The 21,527-nt window shown below is 46.0% G+C and overlaps 1 protein-coding gene across 4 annotated transcripts in view; it reads left to right on the forward strand.

Moving 5' to 3' along the window:
* The window catches only part of BRDT (bromodomain testis associated), a 1,895,586-nt gene that overhangs the window by 1,318,040 nt on the left and 556,019 nt on the right, over positions 1-21,527 (forward strand). For all 4 annotated transcript variants that reach the window (XM_085602176.1, XM_085602174.1, XM_085602177.1 and 1 more), the window contains one exon: positions 10,685-10,826. In XM_085602176.1, the coding sequence (XP_085458302.1) occupies positions 10,685-10,826 (142 nt within the window). The remainder of the gene's footprint in view (positions 1-10,684; positions 10,827-21,527) is intronic.

The following is a 21,527-nucleotide window of genomic DNA, read 5'->3' on the forward strand; positions in this document are numbered from 1 at the left end:
ATCAATCTGATTTATAATGGTTGTACTGTTAATTTCTGCCTTTCTATGTAGTACCCATAACAATAGTAGAGACAATCATGTAGCGGTGTAGTCATTAGAAAATTAATCAAAGTCTAATATCAATGTCCATGGTAGCGCATTAGGTTAAGGCGGCATTGTACCCGTGTTAGGCTTGGGAAGACTAGAACGAGCCCAGGCAAGTCGGGTGTGGTCGGAAGCGTGGCTGGTTTGCATGAGTGTCAGGCAAAAAGGCTCTAACGTCTTCGTGTAGAATGAGTTGCTGAGGGGGCGAAAGGTTATGCCCCGCTTACACAGCCGATTGCCAGGAGTAAGTTCCTAGAATCTATCAAAGATTAACCCAAAAACTAAGCTGCCCGCATAACACAAGTTAGTCGCGTGATTTGCAACAGTCAAGCCCCAGCCCCATCGCTGCTCAGTACTCATGGTTGTGATGTTATGCGCATACTTCTCGACCTGCCCAATCCACCGTGTCCGGGAGGTGGCTAGATCACCATTCACTCTGGATTTTAACCCGTCTCGGCTGTCACGTGACAAATCAAGTGATTCCCTTGGTGTATTTCTGGTCCGGGGACGGCAGCCATTTCTAAGTGGTGTATGTAAGTGCTTCTAAAGGGGGAATCATTATATCATTTGACATCCGTCCGGATGAAACGGGTATTTCAAAGCCGGTATGTATGTAGAAGGCTTCTACAGTATTGTCACCCACTCAATAGGTGTTAATGCATATTCCGCTGTATAGTGGTTGGATGCTTATTAAAGGTAAAATACGGCGGGCATATTGAGGTGGAGTATGAGCCTCTTAGTGACACAAGTGGGTTAAAAGGCGCAGGCAATGAGTCCCCATGGGAACACAGGGTGGCAGGTTATATTGTGGGGAATTCATTGGTGCACCAGGTGTTTGCGTTTAGGTTTGTATTGCGCTCCAGGGTATGTCCTCATTGAGCCCTTTGTCAAATGTTGACAAACAGTGTATCCATCTTTGTTCTCTGGCAAATAGATTGCTCTTAGATATGTTGGGCAATTCTTCTAGGAGTACCCGTCTGGTGAGTGTGTCTTTTCAAGGTAGTGTGCACACATCTTTGTGTTATTTTTGTTGCAGCGAAAGCTGCTACGATGTTCTGAGACACACAATTTGATAGGGCGTGTTGTCATACCCACATAGTAGAGGTCACATGGGCATGTGAGTAAATATATGCAATTGGCATTGTTGCAATTTGTGTGGGAACGCATTTCCCATACGAAGGTGTCATTAAGTGTGATGGTCTTGTGGACTGAGGTGAACGCGCACGCAGTACAAGAGCCACAGGGATAATGGCCTGTGACTGCTGGCAATTGGCAGTGTGCCCTGTTTGTTGGTGGCCTTCGACTTAGGTCTAGTGTGAATAAGCATGTCTTTAAGATTTCTTGAACACTTAAATGCAAAGCGTGGTTGGTCGAGGTTCAGGGACCCTGTGTTAAGTATGTTCCAATGTTTTTTTAGCACTCTGGTGAGCTGGTTTGAAGCTGGTGTAAAGGTTGTGACACAGGTGAGCTTCTCTGTCTCATTTTTCTCTTCGTGCTCTAACAGGCTTTCCCTGTTATTACGCGCTCTTTTTCTGGAAAGGGCAATGTTCCTCGGGGGGTAGTTTCTTGCAGTGAGGTTCTTTGCAAGGGCCGCTGATTCAGCTTTGTAATCATCCACTGAGCTACAATTTCTCCGTACCCTTAAAAACTGACCAAATGGTAGGTTTTCCTTGAGTGAATTGGGATGATGGCTACTGAAGAGTAGGAGGCTGTTGCGGTCGGTGATTTTTTTGTACATAGTTGTAGTCAGTTGACCCCCCACGATTTTGATAGTGAGGTTTAGGAATGGTATCTGGGTGGGAGATGCAGAGATGGTGAAATTCAAGTAAGGATTAAGGTTATTAATCCACCTGAAAAAGTTGTTATACGTCTCACTGTTTCCCTTCCAGAAAATAAGGATGTCGTCGATTAAGCGCTTCCATAACCGGATGTTATCTCGGTATGGGTTAGACTCATGATGGATATGTCGTCGTTCAAAAGCTGCCATGTAGAGGCAGGCCACACTATGCGCAAAGGTACTTCACATGGAAGTACCCTGTGTCTGGTGGTAGAGCTGCCCCTTAAACTCAAAGAAGTTCTCCATCAAGGCCAGTGCGGCGCACACCATGATGAAGCTCGGGGGTGTGGGTGACTCCCAAGTGGCCGCATTGAGATCCTCCTCAATCGGATCTAGAGTGGCCCTTTGTGGGATGTTGGTGTACAGGGCTTCCACGTCTAGTGTGATGAGGAATTCGATCTCGTCAGATTGGACTTAACCTCGCTTATTAATTTTTTTATTTTACAGAGTTTTATATAGCACAAACTTGACCTGAATCAGTGCGCTTTACATAGCACCAGTTGCATTACATGAGGACACATTTTTTGGGGGGTTTTTTGGTAGGCATGGGGAGATTTAGTGATATGCCCAGGATCACAGGATGTTCAACATCATTGCCGAGACTCGAACCCAGTTCCCCAGATTCGATGTCAACCCCCCCCCTAGCCGTTAGGCCATCTTGTATATTATTCACCAAAAGAAATGCACCGCACTCCAGTAGGCTTCGTTCCTTAACTTAGATTTATTGTGACAGCACAATTATCACCACCACCTATGCGTTTCGACCAAGAAATGGTTTTGTTCACGGTATCGTGAGTCCATCCTCTGTTTCGTCTATTTATAGTTCAGCCATGTTAGCCCATTATGAGGCATTATGGGACTAGTAGTTCTGTGCAGTCATAGTTTCTATTTGTTATGATGCAAGACGGTCATTCCTGGGGAAGAGTATGTGTCAGGCATGTCGTTGATCATTGATTGAGTGAGGCTGTTTAGTCTTTAATCTGTGTCAATCTCGATATTAAAAAGTTCCTTTTTTGTACTCATTGGTTGAGTGGATGCATGATATCATGGTGTTGGTGGTAAACAAAAAAAAACTCAGAGGAGGTGGCGGTCCCCAGTGCTCCTCAAGCTAAATGGAGGGGGGTCCTCACAAACCCCCTTCTTAATATCAGTAAAGCCCCAGGGAGGTGGTGGTCCTTAGGGCTTTTAAGTGAGACAACAGAGAGGGCTGAAAAACTAGCAGGAAAGGGAAAACGAAAACATTAAAAAAAACGAGCACAAAAGACAAAACACAGGGGAAAACAAGCAGAAGAGGACAAAACAGAGGGGATAAAAAAAAGAAGGGAAGGCAAAACAGAAAACAAGCAGAAAAGGCAAAACAGATTAGAAGAGGGCAAATCTGCTAATCTGACACTGGCCTTTGCAGTGCGGTTGATTTACACCCTCTTCAGAGGGTGAAGGAAGTGACCCGATCATGGTGGTCACCACTGACCACCTCTCAGCTTGACCACCTCTCAGCCTTCCATGCTAAATGAAGAGTCAAAGAAACAGTGGAGAATATTCACCAATAATCATTTATTGTGTACGCTCAGAGCGGGGCCCCGTCTGCACAGTCCCAAGAGAGTGCTACAAAGGGAACTGAGGAACTGTAAGCATAAAGATGCATTATATGCATTGCATGGTCAACTAATAACACACCCACAGTGGAATTTTCCCAACAGATGTGGGAGAACAGTGTAAAGACAAAAAAAAAGGCTTCTACTCTCGTATCTTGCTCAACTCAAAACACTTTCAAGGCGGTTCCACCCTGGGCTTCGATCAAGCTGCCAGACAGGTGGGAGAGGGCCTTTATCAAGGGAAAGCTTTGTACTGGCACAGAACAGTCTTCGTTGCAGACACGAAACTTAGCAAGGAGCGTTTCTCGGAATCAAACAGGATTCGTTTCGAACAGCAAAGAAAATGACTCCTGAAAAAGAAAATGGTGTAGTGAATACTAACTTGTATATCACATTTAAGAGCATCTGCGAGGTGCGTTGCCTGACAAAATAGCCGGCTAGATGCATATCTGCGCTGCTCCTGCCCCAGCGTCTGGAATCCTGTAAAATCCTGGCGTTATAGTGACCTTCGTAACTCGGACTGACAGCGGAGACCCTCCCCCCTGACTCCGAGGGTCCCGGTGGTGTTGCGGGATATCGGCCCGCACCTGGAGAACATTGCTATGGACCGCTGGAGACCTGACAGAATCCTGCTCCCTGAAATGGCGGCCTCCGTGCTGCTTTGAAGGGCGGAGATCAGCGCGAACTGCCCCGGGCTTGCTGGCAGGCTGTGGAAGAGCCCGTAGATCTTGGCGAGTCCCACTACCACTGCTAGATGGTTGAGAGGCTCCAGGAGGGGGTGACGGAGGAGAAAGACAGCCGCGTATGGCCGGACCGGCGGGACTCCGGCTGCCGGGGACGAGACCAGTGCGGTGGGGCCTGCTTCCACTCCGGCTGGAGGTGCCCGGACACAGCGCGGGGCCGCCGTGAGACCCATGTGACGGATTACAGAAATTGGGGCCTGAGACTGAAGCTCACGTCACTGAGGTGAGGAGACCCCCCCCCTGTGCCGCTGAGAATCCTCTGGTGCGGGTGCGGTCGTGCGGCGCTGGAGTGGGCCTGGGGCACTCACTCCGTGGATCGGTGGAGAGCCAGCCAACCGCAGTACGAGGGAGGTGAAATAAAGATTGAATCAAGTGGCAGAGCTAACTGAGCGGGCCGGTGGTGCCAAATAACTGCCGCGGCCAGCGGAAGGGACAGCTTATGCAGTATTAACGACATTGAGACCTGGGACCCCGATTTGGAGGCGAGGTAGTACGCCTGGAGTATCCCCCTCTGGACTTATTAAGGCATCATTGATTTCCGAACTAAGGGGACACCAGGAAGCACCCTAAGAAAGCCGCGCTGGCCATGGGGAAGGACCGACCCCTTAGAGGCACCCAAACAAATAAAATTATGCAATACACGGTTCCGGGCTTGACTTCGGTGGACTGCCTCAGAACAGACCCAGAGCAGGGGACCCACATGGGCTCAGCGGCCCGTGACAAGGCCGATATTTTGGAAGCGGCCCGTGACTCCAGAGTGGCACTGGAAAAAAACGGGATGGCCATGGACATCAACCATTTGCGCCTGGATCTCTGGAAGGTGACAGATAGGGTTATCACTACAGAAGGGGACCTGAATGCTTTGCAGGCTGAGGTCCGTCAGCTGCCGGAGGCCCTAACAGCCCTCTAGGACCACACGGCCCGGCTAGAGGACAGAGCAGACAATGCTGAAGGGCGGTCAAGGAGGAACAATCTCAGTTTTTTGGGATTTCCAGAAAAGGCAGAAGGGCCTGGGGAGGCGGACCTATTCCTGGAAGATTGGATTGTCACAACATTCCTGAACCTCAGGCTCTCCAAAATGTTTGCGGTGGAGAGAGCTCATAGATCTCTTGGGCCGCCACCGAAACCAGATTTCCTGCCCAGAGCCATGATCGCCCGATTGCTCAATTTCAGAGACCGGGACGTGATCCTGCAATATATTCGTACCAATGGTCCGCCCAGATTTGAAAACCATGACTATACGAAAAAGGTACAGGACCTATGAAATTACATCCTGGGCGTAAAACGCTGTCTACGAAACCTCAACATTACATACAGCTTAATGTTCCCGGCCAGGCTCAGAGTACAATATGGCGACAAGGTACACTTCTTTGGTAACCCACCGGAGGCACCTGACTGAATGGACTCTTTGGGCTTGGCCGGCCAGGACCAAAACCAGGGCAGGCAGGAACAGAAGAGGCGGAGTAGTCGACAGCGGAACCGGAAAAGTCATGATGAGGAGCAGCGACGGAGGGTGTGAGATCTGGCGGATGGAGGACCTATCATGGTGGGACCGGATGGCACTCTCCTTACGGAACTGGAGGCGATCCCAACACAGAACCAGTTCTCACCACTATGTTTGATACAGGAAACACAATCTGAGCTGGGGGGGCCACCAGCCCGGTAGTTGGGGGCTCTGGAGACACGTGAATGGTGGACTTGGCGCTGAGACCGAGGGGTTCTGGGTCGTAGACACTGTGAGTACCCGCTTTGACCCGAGGGGCAATTGACTCTACTGAGAGACTTGCATGGGAGGACCTCGGTGGGAGGGGGGGGGGGGGGAAGGCTCAAAAGTTTTTGTGGAGGTTACACTATTTCACCCATATACTCTTTTGACTCGCCGGCTGTAGAGTGCTGAGGCGACCTGGCTAGACCACCAGTCGGGCGGTGCCAGTCAGTCGGTTGACTCTCGGAGTTTTGGGGGAGGTTTTCTGACTTGGGAGAGTAAGTTCAATTACAATTGTTTCAAGTTGGGAGGGGTGATTTAAGGGGTGGGTGGTGCTTTGGGGCGGGATTCTGAGTCCTCGGACCAGGAACGGGTTGTGAAAATGAAGTACTACCGCCTGTGGGGGGCGGGGGGGGAGGGGGAGTTGGGGTTTCACATTATGGTTTTGTTGGGGCTGCTGCTGGGTCTGGTCTTTGCTGCATCATTGGAGGTCGACGGCGATTGCATCATAGGTCACGCTGCAACACTATTGGGGGTCCCCCACACGAAAATAGGGTGCCTCGACAACCACAGCTGCTGACTCATGCCAGGTGACACACAGAGGTATAAACTTATAACAGGGGCTCAATAACGTGGTCAAACGCATCCGGGTGGCAACTTACCTTAGGCAATATGGGTAAGTATAGCCCTGCTCCAGGAGACGCACCTATGGGGAGACTGTTTTAAATATGTCCAACGCAGATGGAGGGGTCAGTTCTTTGCTACATCCTACTCCGGGTTTGCCAATGGAGCGCTTATTTGGGTGGCACCTTGAGTTCCCTTTAAGGTTATACACACTAAACAAGATCCTGATGGGAGGTTTGTGACGGTGGAGGGGACACTGGATGGGTGCAGTATATGCTTGGTGAATATTTATGCCCCGAATAGTGATGATGGTGGGTTTTTAAGTAGAGTCTTGGGGCAGCTAGATTTGGATCCAGAAATGGAATTGATTGTCGCAGGAGATTTTAATTGTGCCCTTGACGGGGAGCTAGACAGACACCCCCCCCCAAAAACTGGATGCCAAACCTAAAGTTAGAGAGGCAATGGGCCAGATGCTTCAAAACAATGGCTTACTGGATATATGGCAACACCGCAACCCTGATCGCCGAGTGTACTCGTGTCACACACCTGCTGCCAATACCTATAGTAGACTAGACTACTTGTTTAATCAAAAGACGGCGGCACATCAGATAGCGGAGACGCAATATCTGTCCAGCTATTTGTCCGATCACTCCCCGCTATTAATAACATACTTGTTGGGCCAGCCGAGATCTAAGGTACCGCTATGGAGGCTCGATACTGAAGCTTTTGGGGACCCGATCTATAAGGACGCCATATCAAACGAGCTGGGTGCCTATTTTGAGGTGAACTGGGGCTCGGACAGCACAAGGGCGATCGAATGGGACGCGATGAAGGTGGTGCTACGAGGGGTATGTATGTCCACGAAGGTGGGAGTTAAGAAAGTGCTGGAGCGCGACCTACGCCAGCATGAGGAGCGTTTGGCAGCATTGGAGAAGAAGCTTCCCACGAACTGGGAGGGGCCAGCTAAATGGATGAAATGCGACGGAAGATAGGGGACATATGGGACTCGCTGGGCAAATTGAACAAAAATGCGAGCAGGCGTCGCTGGCATACAGACAGGGATAAGGCGGGCCGGCTACTAGCGCGCCTGATTCGGGCAGAGACCGATTCAGGCATTTAAAAACTACCTTGGTCGTGTAGTATATAATCTACACGAGATCAATACAGCATTCCGGACCCATTTACTTAGAATATACTCCGAACCCCAGTCCCACACGGCCCCTGAGGTTGTGGAGGCCTATCTAGCTGAGGTGGAACTACCTTGCATGGACTCGGAGAGTCAGGAAGCCTTAGAGGCCCCCTTTAGCGGGGAGGAGATACGGGCGGCGATCGCCCACCTGAAGACTGCTAAGTCCCCCGGGATGGATGGCATAGCAGCTGAACTGTATAAAGAATATGAAGGGGTCTTGATCCCTAAACTCTTCGAAATAACAGCGGAGGCCAACAAAAGTGGAATGCTCCCAGACTCCATGCGGGAAGCATTGATAGTGATGATCCCCAAACCAGGGAAGGATCTCCTGCTCCCCGGTTCTATATAGACCAATTTCAATGCTGAACGTGGACCTTAAAATCATCAGCCAGGTGTTAGCAAATAGGCTCCTCCCATATCTCCTGCGGTTGGTACACGACGACCAGTCTGGCTTTATACCAGGCAGGAATACGCTGCGGAATATTCGCTGCCTCCCACACGTTATGCAATCATTGGAGGGACGGGCCCAACAGAGCACCTTAGTGTTCCTAGATATCGAATAAGCGTTCGACTCGATCCGATGGGACTATCTATGGCAGGTACTTCCAAAAATGGGACTGGGTGAGAGTTTTTAAACTGGGTAAAATTGCTCTATGCCCGACCGGTGGCAAGGGTCTGCATGGGACGATATGTGTCGGACACAATACCCATAGCGAGGGGGACACAGTAGGGATGCCCGCTCTCCCCCTTGCTGTTCGCCCTGGCAATGGAACCATTGGCGTGCCATCTCCGCTGGGTGCTCGAGGGACGGCTTACGAGTTGGGGACTCGGAACATGTAGTATCTCTCTACTCCCACGATGCGTTGATATACCTGAATCGGCTGACCCAAACATTGCCGACCCTGATCGCTGCACTGACGCAGTTTACTGCCGCCTCCTGGCTTTCCATCAACGAAACGAAACCACAGCTCTACGCGATTGGATCGGAGAGCGAATGGGATGGAGCCCAGCGCTCAGAAATGGAGCTTCCATGGGTAGAGGACACACTCAGATACCTGGGGATATGGATCGGTAGAAATGAGGACACTTTTTACCAGCACAATATGGGGAGGATAATCCGGGGTCTCCAGGGGAGTATTGCCTTTTGGAAAACACTTAAACTCCCCCTAATGGGGAAGATCGCCGTAATAGAGATGGTGGTCCTGCCTCGATGTCTCTATACAATGCAAGGTTCCTCCTTTGAACTCCCACACCAGGTGTTCAGGGAATTGGATGCACTGCTTGTCCTATTATTATGGAATGGACAGCGATGCCGGATTAGTCTAGAGGTCATGAAGTGTAGGTGGGGCAAAGGGGGTTTAGAGATTCCAGATTTAGAACTTTATTACCTCGCATCACAACTACAACACGCGATAGCCTGGTTGGACACGGACCCCTACTGGGAGAGGTTCCTGCTGGCAGGCGCATATGGGGACCGACAGGAGCGGGAAACTTTGCAGCTGTGCAGTAGCTACCTCTGCCCTAGATGTCGTAACGCTCAGGTGGATTTTCTACATACGGTGTGGATGTGCCCAACGATCCAGACGTACTAGATGGCGGTCCTAGAGGATCTGACCAAGATAACCGGGTGGACAATTGCCCTGGACCCGCGAGCCTGTCTCCTGGGCTTGATTCCTCTAGATCCTAAACGTAAAACAAGTAGGCGGTTCCTGATTTTGGGCCTTGTTATGGCCAAGCGGCGTACCTCGATTCATTGGTTAACCCAGCAGGGGCCACTATTGGTGAAATGGAGGACAGATCTGAAGGAGTGGGCTCTGGCAGAGGAAGGGCACATGCGTAACACCAGGAGGGATGACAAATTGCCCGAGGTACTAGTGGCGTGGGGAGCAATGATTCAAGAGATAGCGGGACAGGACCCACAACCCACACAAGAAAGCTGAGAAGAGGCCTTCCACAGGGGGGATGGCCCTAGGTCATAGGGGAGAGACACAATATGAACACTAAGATGCATAGACCTCAAGTTATATGGACCTGGCAGAAGGGGGAGGGGAAGGCATCGGGGAGGGGGGGGGGAGTTTGAGAGGGGACTCGAAGGGAGGTGGGGAGGGAGTTTAATTACAGTTGAGTTATGATGAAGCGCAACAAAACGAAGTGAACAATGACGACTGAAAAACCTCCGAAGATGCAAGCTTAGGTTTAATCGCTGACATGTATTATTGTTGAAACGTTTCCCACCTCGGCTGAGGTGGACGAGATGTATGATTGTTTCTATACATGGTCCACTGATTTGGAGGAACAAATTAATAAAGAAATTTATTATTAAAAAAAAGAGCATCAGCGAGCATTATCTAACAAGGGCGTTACCCATTGTTAACATTATCAAAGGTGAGCAGTAGCACTTAATTGATATGATTTAAATTTGTATCGCCAGTAAATGTAACTGAAGCAGACTTTCTTCTTTCTACTGTACAAGAACTTCTCGCTGACGGTAGTACTTCACTATTACATTTAGAGTAGAGATGCCAAGTGTGATATGGTATGTGATTTCAGTTATAGTTAAGTTTAGGTTTGACGTGGAGACAAGGTTCCAAAGAAACACATTGATGGGCAGTAACCACTGAGTCTTCAGTAGTTGCATAATCCCATACCCGCGTGACCTATACCCTCCCATGACATCCCTCGTTGCACTGAATTCCACAAGTACCTCATTACTGTACAATGCCGTGTTGCTGTGCAGCTACACAATTAACAATTACCGGTAAGTAATCTTCTTTTTCAACCTAAATCTTAACAAATAATTGCTGCACGTGTGTTTATTATACTCTAAACCTAACGATAACGTAAAATATGTCAAATAAACATAAATATTCTGCGAATTTAGCTCACTATTTTCTTGCTTTGTTTCAGCCATCTCAGTTGCCTTGCCTTCAGGAGATACCGTTATGTAGCATCAAGGAGGAAAGCAAAGAATCCATTCTCTCTGAAGAGCCAATACATGATTTTCACATTGCCATCTCTGGGCAGATTGCGCCATTGAAAGCTGAACAGAGTAGGTATAGTTTAAAATAAAGCTGGTATAACTGTGTTCTTGATAGTCTGTTCTGATGCAGGAAATAAATGTATGCGGACATCAGGGCTTCAAATGCAAGTATATGAGATATGTGCATATATTTAAAAACAATCCATTCTATCTTCTGGTTTGTAAATTTTGGGTATTCAAAGTAAAGTAACCAAGCATTGGCAAATGCATTATGTTTCGCCTATGTGATTAATAATAAGCTGTTTTTTGTTTATGCACAAAAAGGCATTGTATTGTGTTGGTACTAGAGATATAGTGCGGGTAAGTAATAGCAACATTTTGAAAACTGAAAAAGGGAAATAGATTTAATTGATGTAATAGCAATATTATGTGTTTAGAGGGGTTCTGACAACATTTGGGTCGGTACCACTACACCTGCAGCACCATTCAAATCATGCTCCTAGTACCTGCTAGACAACTGCATTTGTGACTGCCTGTTTAATTGTCAAATATTGCAATATTTGGTGTTTGGAGATGTTCCTAGCGTTTTGGGCCCCGGTGTCACTAACTGCTGCACCATTGAAATCATGACCCTAGTGCCTGCCAGGTACCGGTACTTGTGACTGCTTATTTAGGAGTTATAGCAATATTTGGTGTCCACCTACTCCCTATTTGACACCCTAGTTTAGTCAAATTTAGCAATAATCTGTGTTTAGTGGGGTCCTTAGAGCTTTTGGACCCGGTGCCACTGCACCTGCTGCACCATTCAAATCAAACCCCTTTTAACTGCATGATAACTGCAATTGTGTCTACCTGTATAATTTTCAAATTTAACAATGTTAGCTGTTTAGGAGTTCTGACAACTTTAGGGCCCGTTGCCACTGCACCTGCTGCACCATTCAAATCATGACCCTATTGCCTGCTAGATAAATGCAACTGTATTGTTTAGTAGTACAATTTAGCAATATTCTGAGTTTAGTGGGGTCCCTGGAGCTTTTGGACCTGTTGCTACTGCACCTGCTGCAGCATTGATATTATTACCCAGTTGTCTGCAAGGTAACTGCTCTTGTGGGTGCCTGTTTAGGAATAACATGTAGCAATATTTGGTGTTTAGTGGGGTGTCTGGAGCTTTTGATCCCAGTGCCACTGCACCTGCTGCACTATTGAAATCTTGACCTCAGTGCTTGCTTGATAACTGCACCTATGAGTGCCTGTTTTGTTGTAAAATATAGCAATATTGGGTGTTTAGGGTAGTTCTGACAACTTTTGGCCCCAATGCCACTGCACCTGCTGCACTATTTAAATCAAACCCCTTTCAACTGCAAGGTAACTGCAATTGTAACTGCCTGTTTAGCAGTAAAATATAGCAATATTAGGTGTTTAGAGGAGTTCTGACAACGCTTTGGCCTGGTGCCACTGCACCTGCTGCACCATTCAAATCATAACCCTGTTGTCTGCAAGGTAACTGCACTTGTGTCGCCTGTTTAGTAGTCAAATATAGCAATATTATGTTTAGAGGAGTTCTGACAACATTCCGGCCCGGTGCTACGGCACCTGCTGCACCATTAAGATCATGACCCTGTTGTCTGAAAGGTAACTTCAATTGTGGCAGCCTGTTTATTAATCAAATATAGCATAGCTCTTGTATATTAACTTTATTTTTAACGTGCAATGTTTTTTACAACGTTTAGAGTTTATCATAATGACCAAATAGATTAAGTTGAAAAAATCAATCCAAAAATGCCTACAAAAGTGCAAAGAAAGGTATTGAGGCATGATTAGGAAATGCCAGAAACGCTCTAAAGCTTCTGCTTTACACAACTAAATAATAGAAAGCAAGCATTCCAGCATACTGTTAGAAGCTGTCTGCCTTATCCATGGGAAGAGATATTATCTTGACAGGGAATGGGGCTTTAATAGTGTGAACTGCTTTAGTAGAAGCATAGTAAATGCTTGCAGTCAGGAGAAGTTAACAAAAAGAAAGTTCCACACCAAAGCGAATGAACACAGTAATTTGAATTGGGAACTGAGCCCCCTTTTCAGATATATTAAATACAAGAGATTTCACAAGTACAGCAAGTGCTGTGCAGGTGAAATCTAAAAATGTTGGTATTCGACCTTCAAATGAAAATGTTTAGGTTTCGGGTCAGATTTATAGTACTAGGTTCCATATACACACAAATACACAAGGCTGTTGTTTTGATGTGCTTATTAAAGCATATATAAGCAAATCTATTGAAAAAACGGTATGATTAGTTGCTAGCTCTGCTCTAATCGTAGCGCTATTAGATTGCTGGTCTAGCGATGTTATTGATGTTAGCGATATTTTAAAGCTCCTGTGTTATACATTTGCTTTATTTTTATGTTGTAGTTTTCCCCTGTTTTTAAAACTACTCGTATCCGCATTCTTGCACCATAAAATTTACTGCAACACTCACCGCGATTTTCGCGGGACACACGCCTCTTAGACCGGACTTCCTGGACAGTGTTGGGGGGTAGACTGAGCCGGGATACTGACGCCATCTTGGGCAGCGCTCTAGTCGTCAGGAGGGCGTGCCTTATATCTACTTAAGGTCATGGTGGCTGCGCGCAGCGTTTACGCGCAGCCGGAGCGCACCGGAGTCGCGCCAGAGTCCAGCCCGTCTGCGCCCGTCCGCGCTGAGGACGGGCTGCAGGGAGGGCTGGTCTGTGGGATTTCAGATCATTCCCCTAAGGTAACACTTACTTATTCGACTCAGGACTTGCTCGCTCTGAGACCCAGTGCGCGTTCATGTCTCCACAGATATTCTCCGATGGCTGTTCAGAAAGGAGTTATATGTGATACATGTAGGCTCGATCCATGTAGTGCTCCCACTGCTAGTAACAGTACATTACCACCTGGCCAATCACTTAATGAGGAACGTGTTGAGAGAGGCTATCTGATTAATGCCCGTTCCATCATTAAAAATAACATCTTTTTTCATGACTTTGTGACAGCTAGGAACCCACCCTGGGTGTTTGTCACGGAAACGTGGGCAACTGAATCCTCGGGACATGACCTCCTTCTAGCCATCCCCGAGAATTATGCTCTTCATAGAGTAGATAGAGCGCAACGTAGAGGTGGTGGCCTCGCGATACTCTATCACTCTCGGTTCACATGTAGAACCAAGGCTTTGTCAAAGTCTTCTGACCCCTTCGAGGCCTTGCATTTCTGCATTGCATCTTCACCTACCTCGTCATTTTCCGGGATACTGCTGTACAGGCCCCCTGGGCCGAGATCTCAGTTTTGTAATGACTTATTCAGTCTATTAGAACCATATGCTGGCAAACCGCGCTTCACCGTTTTAGGTGATCTCAATTTTCATTTAGAGGACATCTCATCTAAGGACACTATATCCCTGATTGATTCTCTGGAGGCCTGTGGTTTCAAACAATTGGTTAGAGAACCTACACATAGAGCAGGTCATATTCTTGACGCGGTCTTCTCTACTGACTCCAGAATCTCGTCTGGCCCTCCAGAACAGCTAGTATGGACAGATCATCTAGCAGTCCCTATTTTCTTTGTCTCAGATGATATAAAGCCCCCCTTGAAGGAGCTCTCCTCAAGAGAGTATAAGCGAAATTATAAAAACATCACCAATGTGTCCTTGACTCCGTTCTTTGAATTCCAAACTTGGTCCTCAGATCCAGAGAAGGCAGCCTGTAAATTAGACAACCTTATACGTGAGGCAGTGGATATTCTAGCTCCCACTACCCCTAGGTATACTGCAAGGCGTAGACCCTCCGCCCCATGGTTTGGAGAGCAACTCAGGCTGATGAGACAAGGCTGTAGGAGACACGAAAGGCAGTGGAGAAGGACGTGGGACTTCAAGGATAGAGAGCGCTATAAAAGCTCCCTGAAGACCTACAAATCCTTGGTCATCAAAACTAAACAAAATCACTTCTCCAATATCACCACGTCTTTGACCTCGTCGAGGGAACTGTTCACAATCGTAGACTCCCTATGTTCCCTACAGATTCCCGATCCGATTAAAAGCTCGCAGGAGCTCTGTGATAACATTGCTAGTTTTTTCCACACTAAAATTGTGGATATTTCCATGCAATTGGAAATACAGAAGAATCTTCTGGAAACACAAACTATCACTAATCTGGCAATGTTAGAAACCTGGCCAAAGGACCCCGATAAGATTTTTACTAAATTTCCCCTCATTACTCTCGAAAATCTTAACCTCCTGCTGGATCGGACGAAATCTTCCTCTCCTCTGGATCCCTGCCCCCTAAAAACTCTGAAAGAGTGTAGGGACACCCTCTTACCACACATCCTGGATGCTATGAATAATGCCTTACAACATGGTGTATTCCCCTCGGCCTGTAAGAGAGCCATTGTAAGGCCGCTATTGAAGAAACCATCTCTGGATCCGGCAGTATTAAAAAATTTTAGACCTATTTCTCTACTGCCGGCTCCAGCTAAAATGCTCGAGATGCATCTAAATCAGTGTCTGTCGACATTTTTGGAGTCTTCTGGTTTTCTGGACCAAACTCAACATGGGTTTAGAAAACTACATAGCACGGAATCTGCACTCACTGTCGTGTCCAATAACATCAGGATGAATGTAGATAAAGGCCTGACCACAATACTGGTTCTACTGGATCTGACCGCTGCATTCGACACCCTCTCTCCCGCGGTCTTAACATCTCGACTTAGGGAGATGGGTGTAGAGGGGTCCGCTCTTAACCTGTTATCCTCCTTCCTAGACCAAAGAGAGCAGAGGGTCAAAATGGATAATTACCTCTCCCCTGTAAAGTCTATGCAATGTGGAGTGCCACAAGGGTCGGCTTTAAGTCCGACCCTTTTCAACATCTATGTGGCCCCACTTGCGAGACTAGTAAGATCCCAGGGGATGGAGGTGGTATCGTACGCAGACGATACACAGATTATGGTGTCTGTGTCACAGTCTATTAGCATCTCGGCTGCAGGTTTCAGGAGCTGTATACAATCGATTGCCGACTGGATGACCCTTAATTCTCTGAGGTTGAATGGCGACAAGACGGAGGTCCTCATCTTTGGAAAGGATAGAGATGCCTGGTCGAATGAATGGTGGCCGCCTTCGTTGGGGGCGTGCCCAACCCCTTCTCAGTCTGCAAAAAACTTGGGGGTCATATTTGACACTGAGCTGGCTATGAACTTGCAGATAAATAGAACTGTATCTACCTGTTGGGGAGTTTTAAAAATCCTCCGTAGAATAGTTCACTACTTATCCCCACAAGCAAGAAAACAAACAGCTGTTGCACTGATCGGGTCTCGCCTAGATTATTGCAACGCATTATATACTCAGATCAACAAGGGATTGCTTCTGCGTCTACAAGCAACACAGAATGCAGCAGCAAGATTTGTCCTTGACCTTCCTATCTCAGCCTCTGTCACTCTGGCTAGGAAGAATCTTCATTGGTTGCCCATTGAACATCGTATCTCTTTTAAAATTGTTTGTCTAGTTCACAAGGCACTTATGGCAGGACCGACTGATGGATTGGGATCTCTGCTGTCTAGATATGTCCCTGGCAGATGTCTTAGATCTGCTCAACACAATCTCCTTGTTATCCCCGCTATCAAGAAGGCAAGATGGGGAGCAAGAGCCTTTGCATCGAGTGCTCCGCGTTTATGGAACGCACTCCCCTCTGAGCTCAAGGCTATCTCATCTTTGCCCCTTTTTAAGGGAGCCCTTAAGACCTGGTTCTTTAATAAAGCATATCACTAGCATCGCAGGACTATCCTTGTTATTATTTAGGCGCCTTGATGCCCTTTGGGCTAAGTTTCTGCGCATTATAAATTTTATTTCATTCATTCATTCATTATTTCATATACTCGGTTTGATGTTTCTGTTGACCGCTACATCTTTTGCTCTTTTCCTTGCTTCCTTTTCTGTCAACCGTATTGGTCTTTGCCATTGCATCCTTCATCAGGATCCTACAGAGCAAGTATCTTCTAGGTTTTATTGAGTCCATTGTTATCACTGTGCGTTCTAATTTTCTGGGCTTATAGCAACCTGGGTTTAATCGTTTTTCACCTACCATCCCTTTTATTGCTTGGACTACTAGAGAAAGTTGTACAGTTTGCTGACTAATCAGAGCAGATTCAGCACTCTTGTGCCAGTCCGCTCCATTTGGAGGTTACTGATCATTCGCTTTTCCAGTTCCTTCCTTTAGAAGTTCACCGTGCTTATGGCCTTCTGGGTCATCAGTTCCCTTGCCACGTGTCTGGTGTGAGCTCATTTAGGTGAATCCAGTATTTTGTAGGTCTCTGCTAAACCTGTTGCACAACAGAGCAAAGTCTGTTAGTCGCAAAGAGCAATATGAAATGGGAGACACTGTCAGAGACTGAGTAAGGATTTGTGACTGGTGTAACTTGAAAGGAAAACAGCAAAATATATAAAACCGGTCATGTTTTCTGCTACGAAATTTTAAAATCTATCACCATGGAATCAGAGAAGTACAGATAGATGGGACCTAGGCAGTCGTTTGCAGATGGGGTGAATGTTTCACTCTACATGCTTTGTAATATAAATAAGGATTGTGCTCCCATTATTGGGTCTGTAAGGGATAAATATAGTGGCTTGTGTATACATCTTGGGTGTGCTTGATGGAGGACAAAGTGGATTTGTCTATCCAGTGAGATAGCCTTTACATGGTGTGATGCAGCATACATAGATTGCATTAATCATACATGGGGAGATCAGGACTAATTAAACATTTCCTTTTTGGAAGCTTTTTCCCCTAGATCTTTGGAGCATTTGTTGTCCCTTGGTATAGTCTTTCCTGGATTAGAGGGTCAAAATGACATAATTTTAATTCTTGGGCCCACAGTGTGGCTCAGTAGGTGTTTCATGAGGATTTATGGAGAGGTTTTATAAAATGAGGCCAAGAAAGTTCATACTGTAAATATAGCTCTTCAGACAACTCTAAGGTGGAGCCCACTGTTTCCTTCCACTGTCTTCCATATTTAAGATTGTATGGTACAGCTACATCAGTGTATGTGGTGGCTTCTTGGGAAAGGTGAATTGTGAAGCTTGTACTGCTCATACCTGTGTGGTACCTGCGGAGTGCATCAGTGAAGCATGTTCTTTTATTATTACTGATGCATCCATTCAGTTATTAGAAGCTTACACTGTTACCTGTTATGTAGACCAGCTGTGTGTGAACTGAGTGAAGTTTGATCTACAATGATTGTATTGTACCTGCTCTGTGTGTAAGGGAAGCTTGCACTTCTGTTGACAGCTCAAGCTTGCCTTTCAGTATGTGTTTGATGTGACTGATATTTTTACTGTATCTGATGTGCATTTAAGTCTTACTACTGTACCAGCTGTGTGTTGGGGAAGCTTGCACTACGGATGTCTGGAGTGTAAGTGCTATTGTATGTTACGGAATCTTGAACTATAAATGCTTGTATTGCTCCTACTCTGCATGAGTAAAGCCTGTCCTTTTGCTGCCAGTATTGTGCCTAGTCTGTCTGTGTAAATCCATCAGACATTTCCTCTTTTGCTATACGTAATGTGTTTGTGAGTTGAGGGAAACTGGCATTACAAATGCTCTGCACCTACTCTGTCAAAAGGAAGCTAGCACTGCTGTCATCAGTGGAATGGTCTTGAACTAGAAAGGTGACCAGCTGCACTTGTTCTGTCTCTAATGGACAATTGCACTGTTGATGACTTTTCTCAACATTGTGGATGGCTGTTCAAGGGGCAAGCATCAGTATACTGTATCTGTTGAGTGTATGTAAGAGAAGCTTGCTACTGTACCTGACCTGTGATCAGAAATTCTGCACTGCATATGCCAGTATTGAATCTGTTTTGTGTATCCTAGAACATGCACTAAGGGCACCATGTGTTGTTCTGTGGCAGGGATTCTGCTGGTAAAGCAGAACTATGCCTTGGAATGACAGGACGTCAGAGTGTAGGGACTGAGTCTCTGTACGTCAGTATCTGTTGACTCAAATCCGGGCTAGCTTACAGTGCCTCACCGGCACTCCTAACCTTCCCATAGCAGCAGGTGATATTGGCAACCTAACACACGACCCTCTAGTCCCAAAGGGAACCATGGAAACAGATCATCACCTTAAGTCACTCTCTCATTCATGCCTGTAATAAACAAAAAAAAGACATGAAAGTTTGCTATATATTTATTGAAATTATCGTAATCTATTATTAAGCAAATGTGCTGCAATCACTAGGCAGATGAAATAAAACAAATTAATTCGCATTGCTATCAGGCTGGTTAAAATTAACAATGCAACCACGGCAAATTATCGATCTATCTAGGCCCACTCTGACTGTGTGACCATATATTACAGAAAAAGGTGAGTGCAGGAATACATATTTAACCAGTATTTCTTATAGCAAACAAACTAAATGTGCACTGAAAACCCATCTAAGTTAATTATGGCAACAAAGAGCTAAAAAAACGAATGAAACCATATATGTCCAAGCATAGCAATGAGCGATATTTTAATTTCTTTATTTTTTCATATGCATTTTTTAACAAACGGCAATAATATACATAAATAGACATTTATCTGGATATAGCTGTCCAGGGCCTGAACTCGAGTCACTTTTTAAATGGATTTAGATCTGTAATATGGATATATGTCAGATGTGTTTTTCATACCGTCTGTATTGCATACCATTATAGTGTAGTGGTGAGCATCATGATTGTATATCTTTTTTTCTCTCCTTGACAGATGTATGTCAGATGTATATGCTAGTGAGTCTCTTCACAATAATGGTATGTTCCATATAGGTGTATTGTTTACGTATTTTAAAGTTTTGATGCCGTGTCTAGGATTTGTAAATAATGGGCATAACCATTTGAGCCTGGATAATAGCCTCTTTTACTGAGAACCTGGGGAAATTTGTTTTAGCTTCTTTAATTATCAACATGATTCCAAGACCACCCTATTTGTACTTGTTACCACAGTAATTTAGCAGATAGAGTGGGGACATTACATTAACAGATCTCTGAGCCCTATGGTGTACTCTTTTTGTAGCCCCTCTTTTGCATTCTGCTTAGTGATGACACACTTTGCTGATAGTTTTTAATTGTCCAAAATGGCGCTCATGGTGTACTTCCTGCAATTTTAACAGCTAGTACTCTGGTTAGGCATCTTGTGTTTGGCATATTGAGCAATCCGCCCCTTTGTAAACTGTTACAATTTTTTTTTTTATGTCAACTTGCAGATTAAGTTAGGATAATATATTATAAATGTTTGTGTGAGGGTGACCCGTATAATCGATGATGGCACCCAAAGTGCACATTTTGTATTTGGAACATTTAGCATTCTAGCCAGGCGCCTTATGTGAGTTTTAAATGCGAGTTCCTCCCCCAAGCTGAGTCTCGTCCTACGATCCAACTTTCGATGAGAGAGTTGGCATTCGGTACAGTTTCCCTTCTTGAAGTCCGGTTTAGGTTAGTTACCCCAGTCGTTTCTGTATTTAGAGTAAGTTACTTGGAACATTTACGGGTAGTTTTTAAGTGATGGATGCACACTTGAAAATTGATACCCGATATTTACATGTTTCGATTTAGGACCCATATTTGAAACAGCCATATACTGTGCTGTGACAGGTAAGCCTAGAACCATTAGGTGCATGCTTGCTGTCACAAGATGCTCTCAAGACTGATACCTTTTATATGTGGCTTTGCCTTAAATTATTATAAACATAGGACCATTTGTAGTGCCACGGACATAGCCTGTCATTATGGGCTATGTCCTGTGGCATGACATGATCAGCATAAATCATACATTTTTTAAAATACAAGCGTTATGTTCAACAATGCCGTAAACAGGGGTTGCCCTGTATATGTGTTCCAGTGTCTTTCACTGAGCTGTATTATGTCACTGGTACCCGCATTGCTCAATAGTGCAAGCATGACACATTGAAGTCGCAATACATGTGATCTTTGAATGGCAATTCTCTCCAATTGGTGACTGTTAGACTTGGGGGTCTCTAGTTGGCACAGGTATGCACTTGTGACAAATAGGGACCTCCTCCTCTAGTCAGGGTAAGGGGGAACACTCCTAAAATAACCCCTGCTCACCCCCTTGGTAGCTTGGCACGAGCAGACAGGCTTATCTCAGAGGCAGTGTGTAAAGCATTTGTGAACACATACAGTAACCAAGTGACAACACTACAGATGGACACCACACAGGTTTTATATAAAAAATAAGTATTCTTTATATAGATTTACCACAAGACCATTAAACGACAAAAACACACAATACTGTTACTTTAGATGGTAGAATTTTGCTTAGTTCTCTTTAGTTCTTAAATGCGACACTTTAAGTCAATGTACCTTTTAGATGAGACACGCAGGGCAGCGAAAGTGTTGCAACGATGTTGATGCGATGAAGTTTTTGGTGCAAAGAAATAAAGATGTGAAGATCTTCCAGATGCGGCACGCTTCTCCGATGTTGTGAGAAGACTCGACGCTTCTGCTGCAGCGGCGACACCCTTTACACGATGCGAAGACAGCGACCTTGGCAGCGGCACTCTTCTCCGACGTTTGCGAGACGCTTCCGCTCGATGCGATGTTGCAGCGGCGACACCCGTTTACGCGATGCGACGGCGGCGGCACGCTTCTCCGTGGATGCGAGGCGCTTTTCTTGATGCGGTGCAATGCGACAACTACGATGGCTGCGATGGCGACACGCTTCTTCCTTGATGCGAGACTCTTCTCTTGGTGCAATGCATCAGCTACGAT

This window comes from Triturus cristatus, chromosome 4_2 (assembly GCF_964204655.1).
Source record: "Triturus cristatus chromosome 4_2, aTriCri1.1, whole genome shotgun sequence".
In the NCBI taxonomy this organism is placed as follows: domain Eukaryota; kingdom Metazoa; phylum Chordata; class Amphibia; order Caudata; family Salamandridae; genus Triturus; species Triturus cristatus.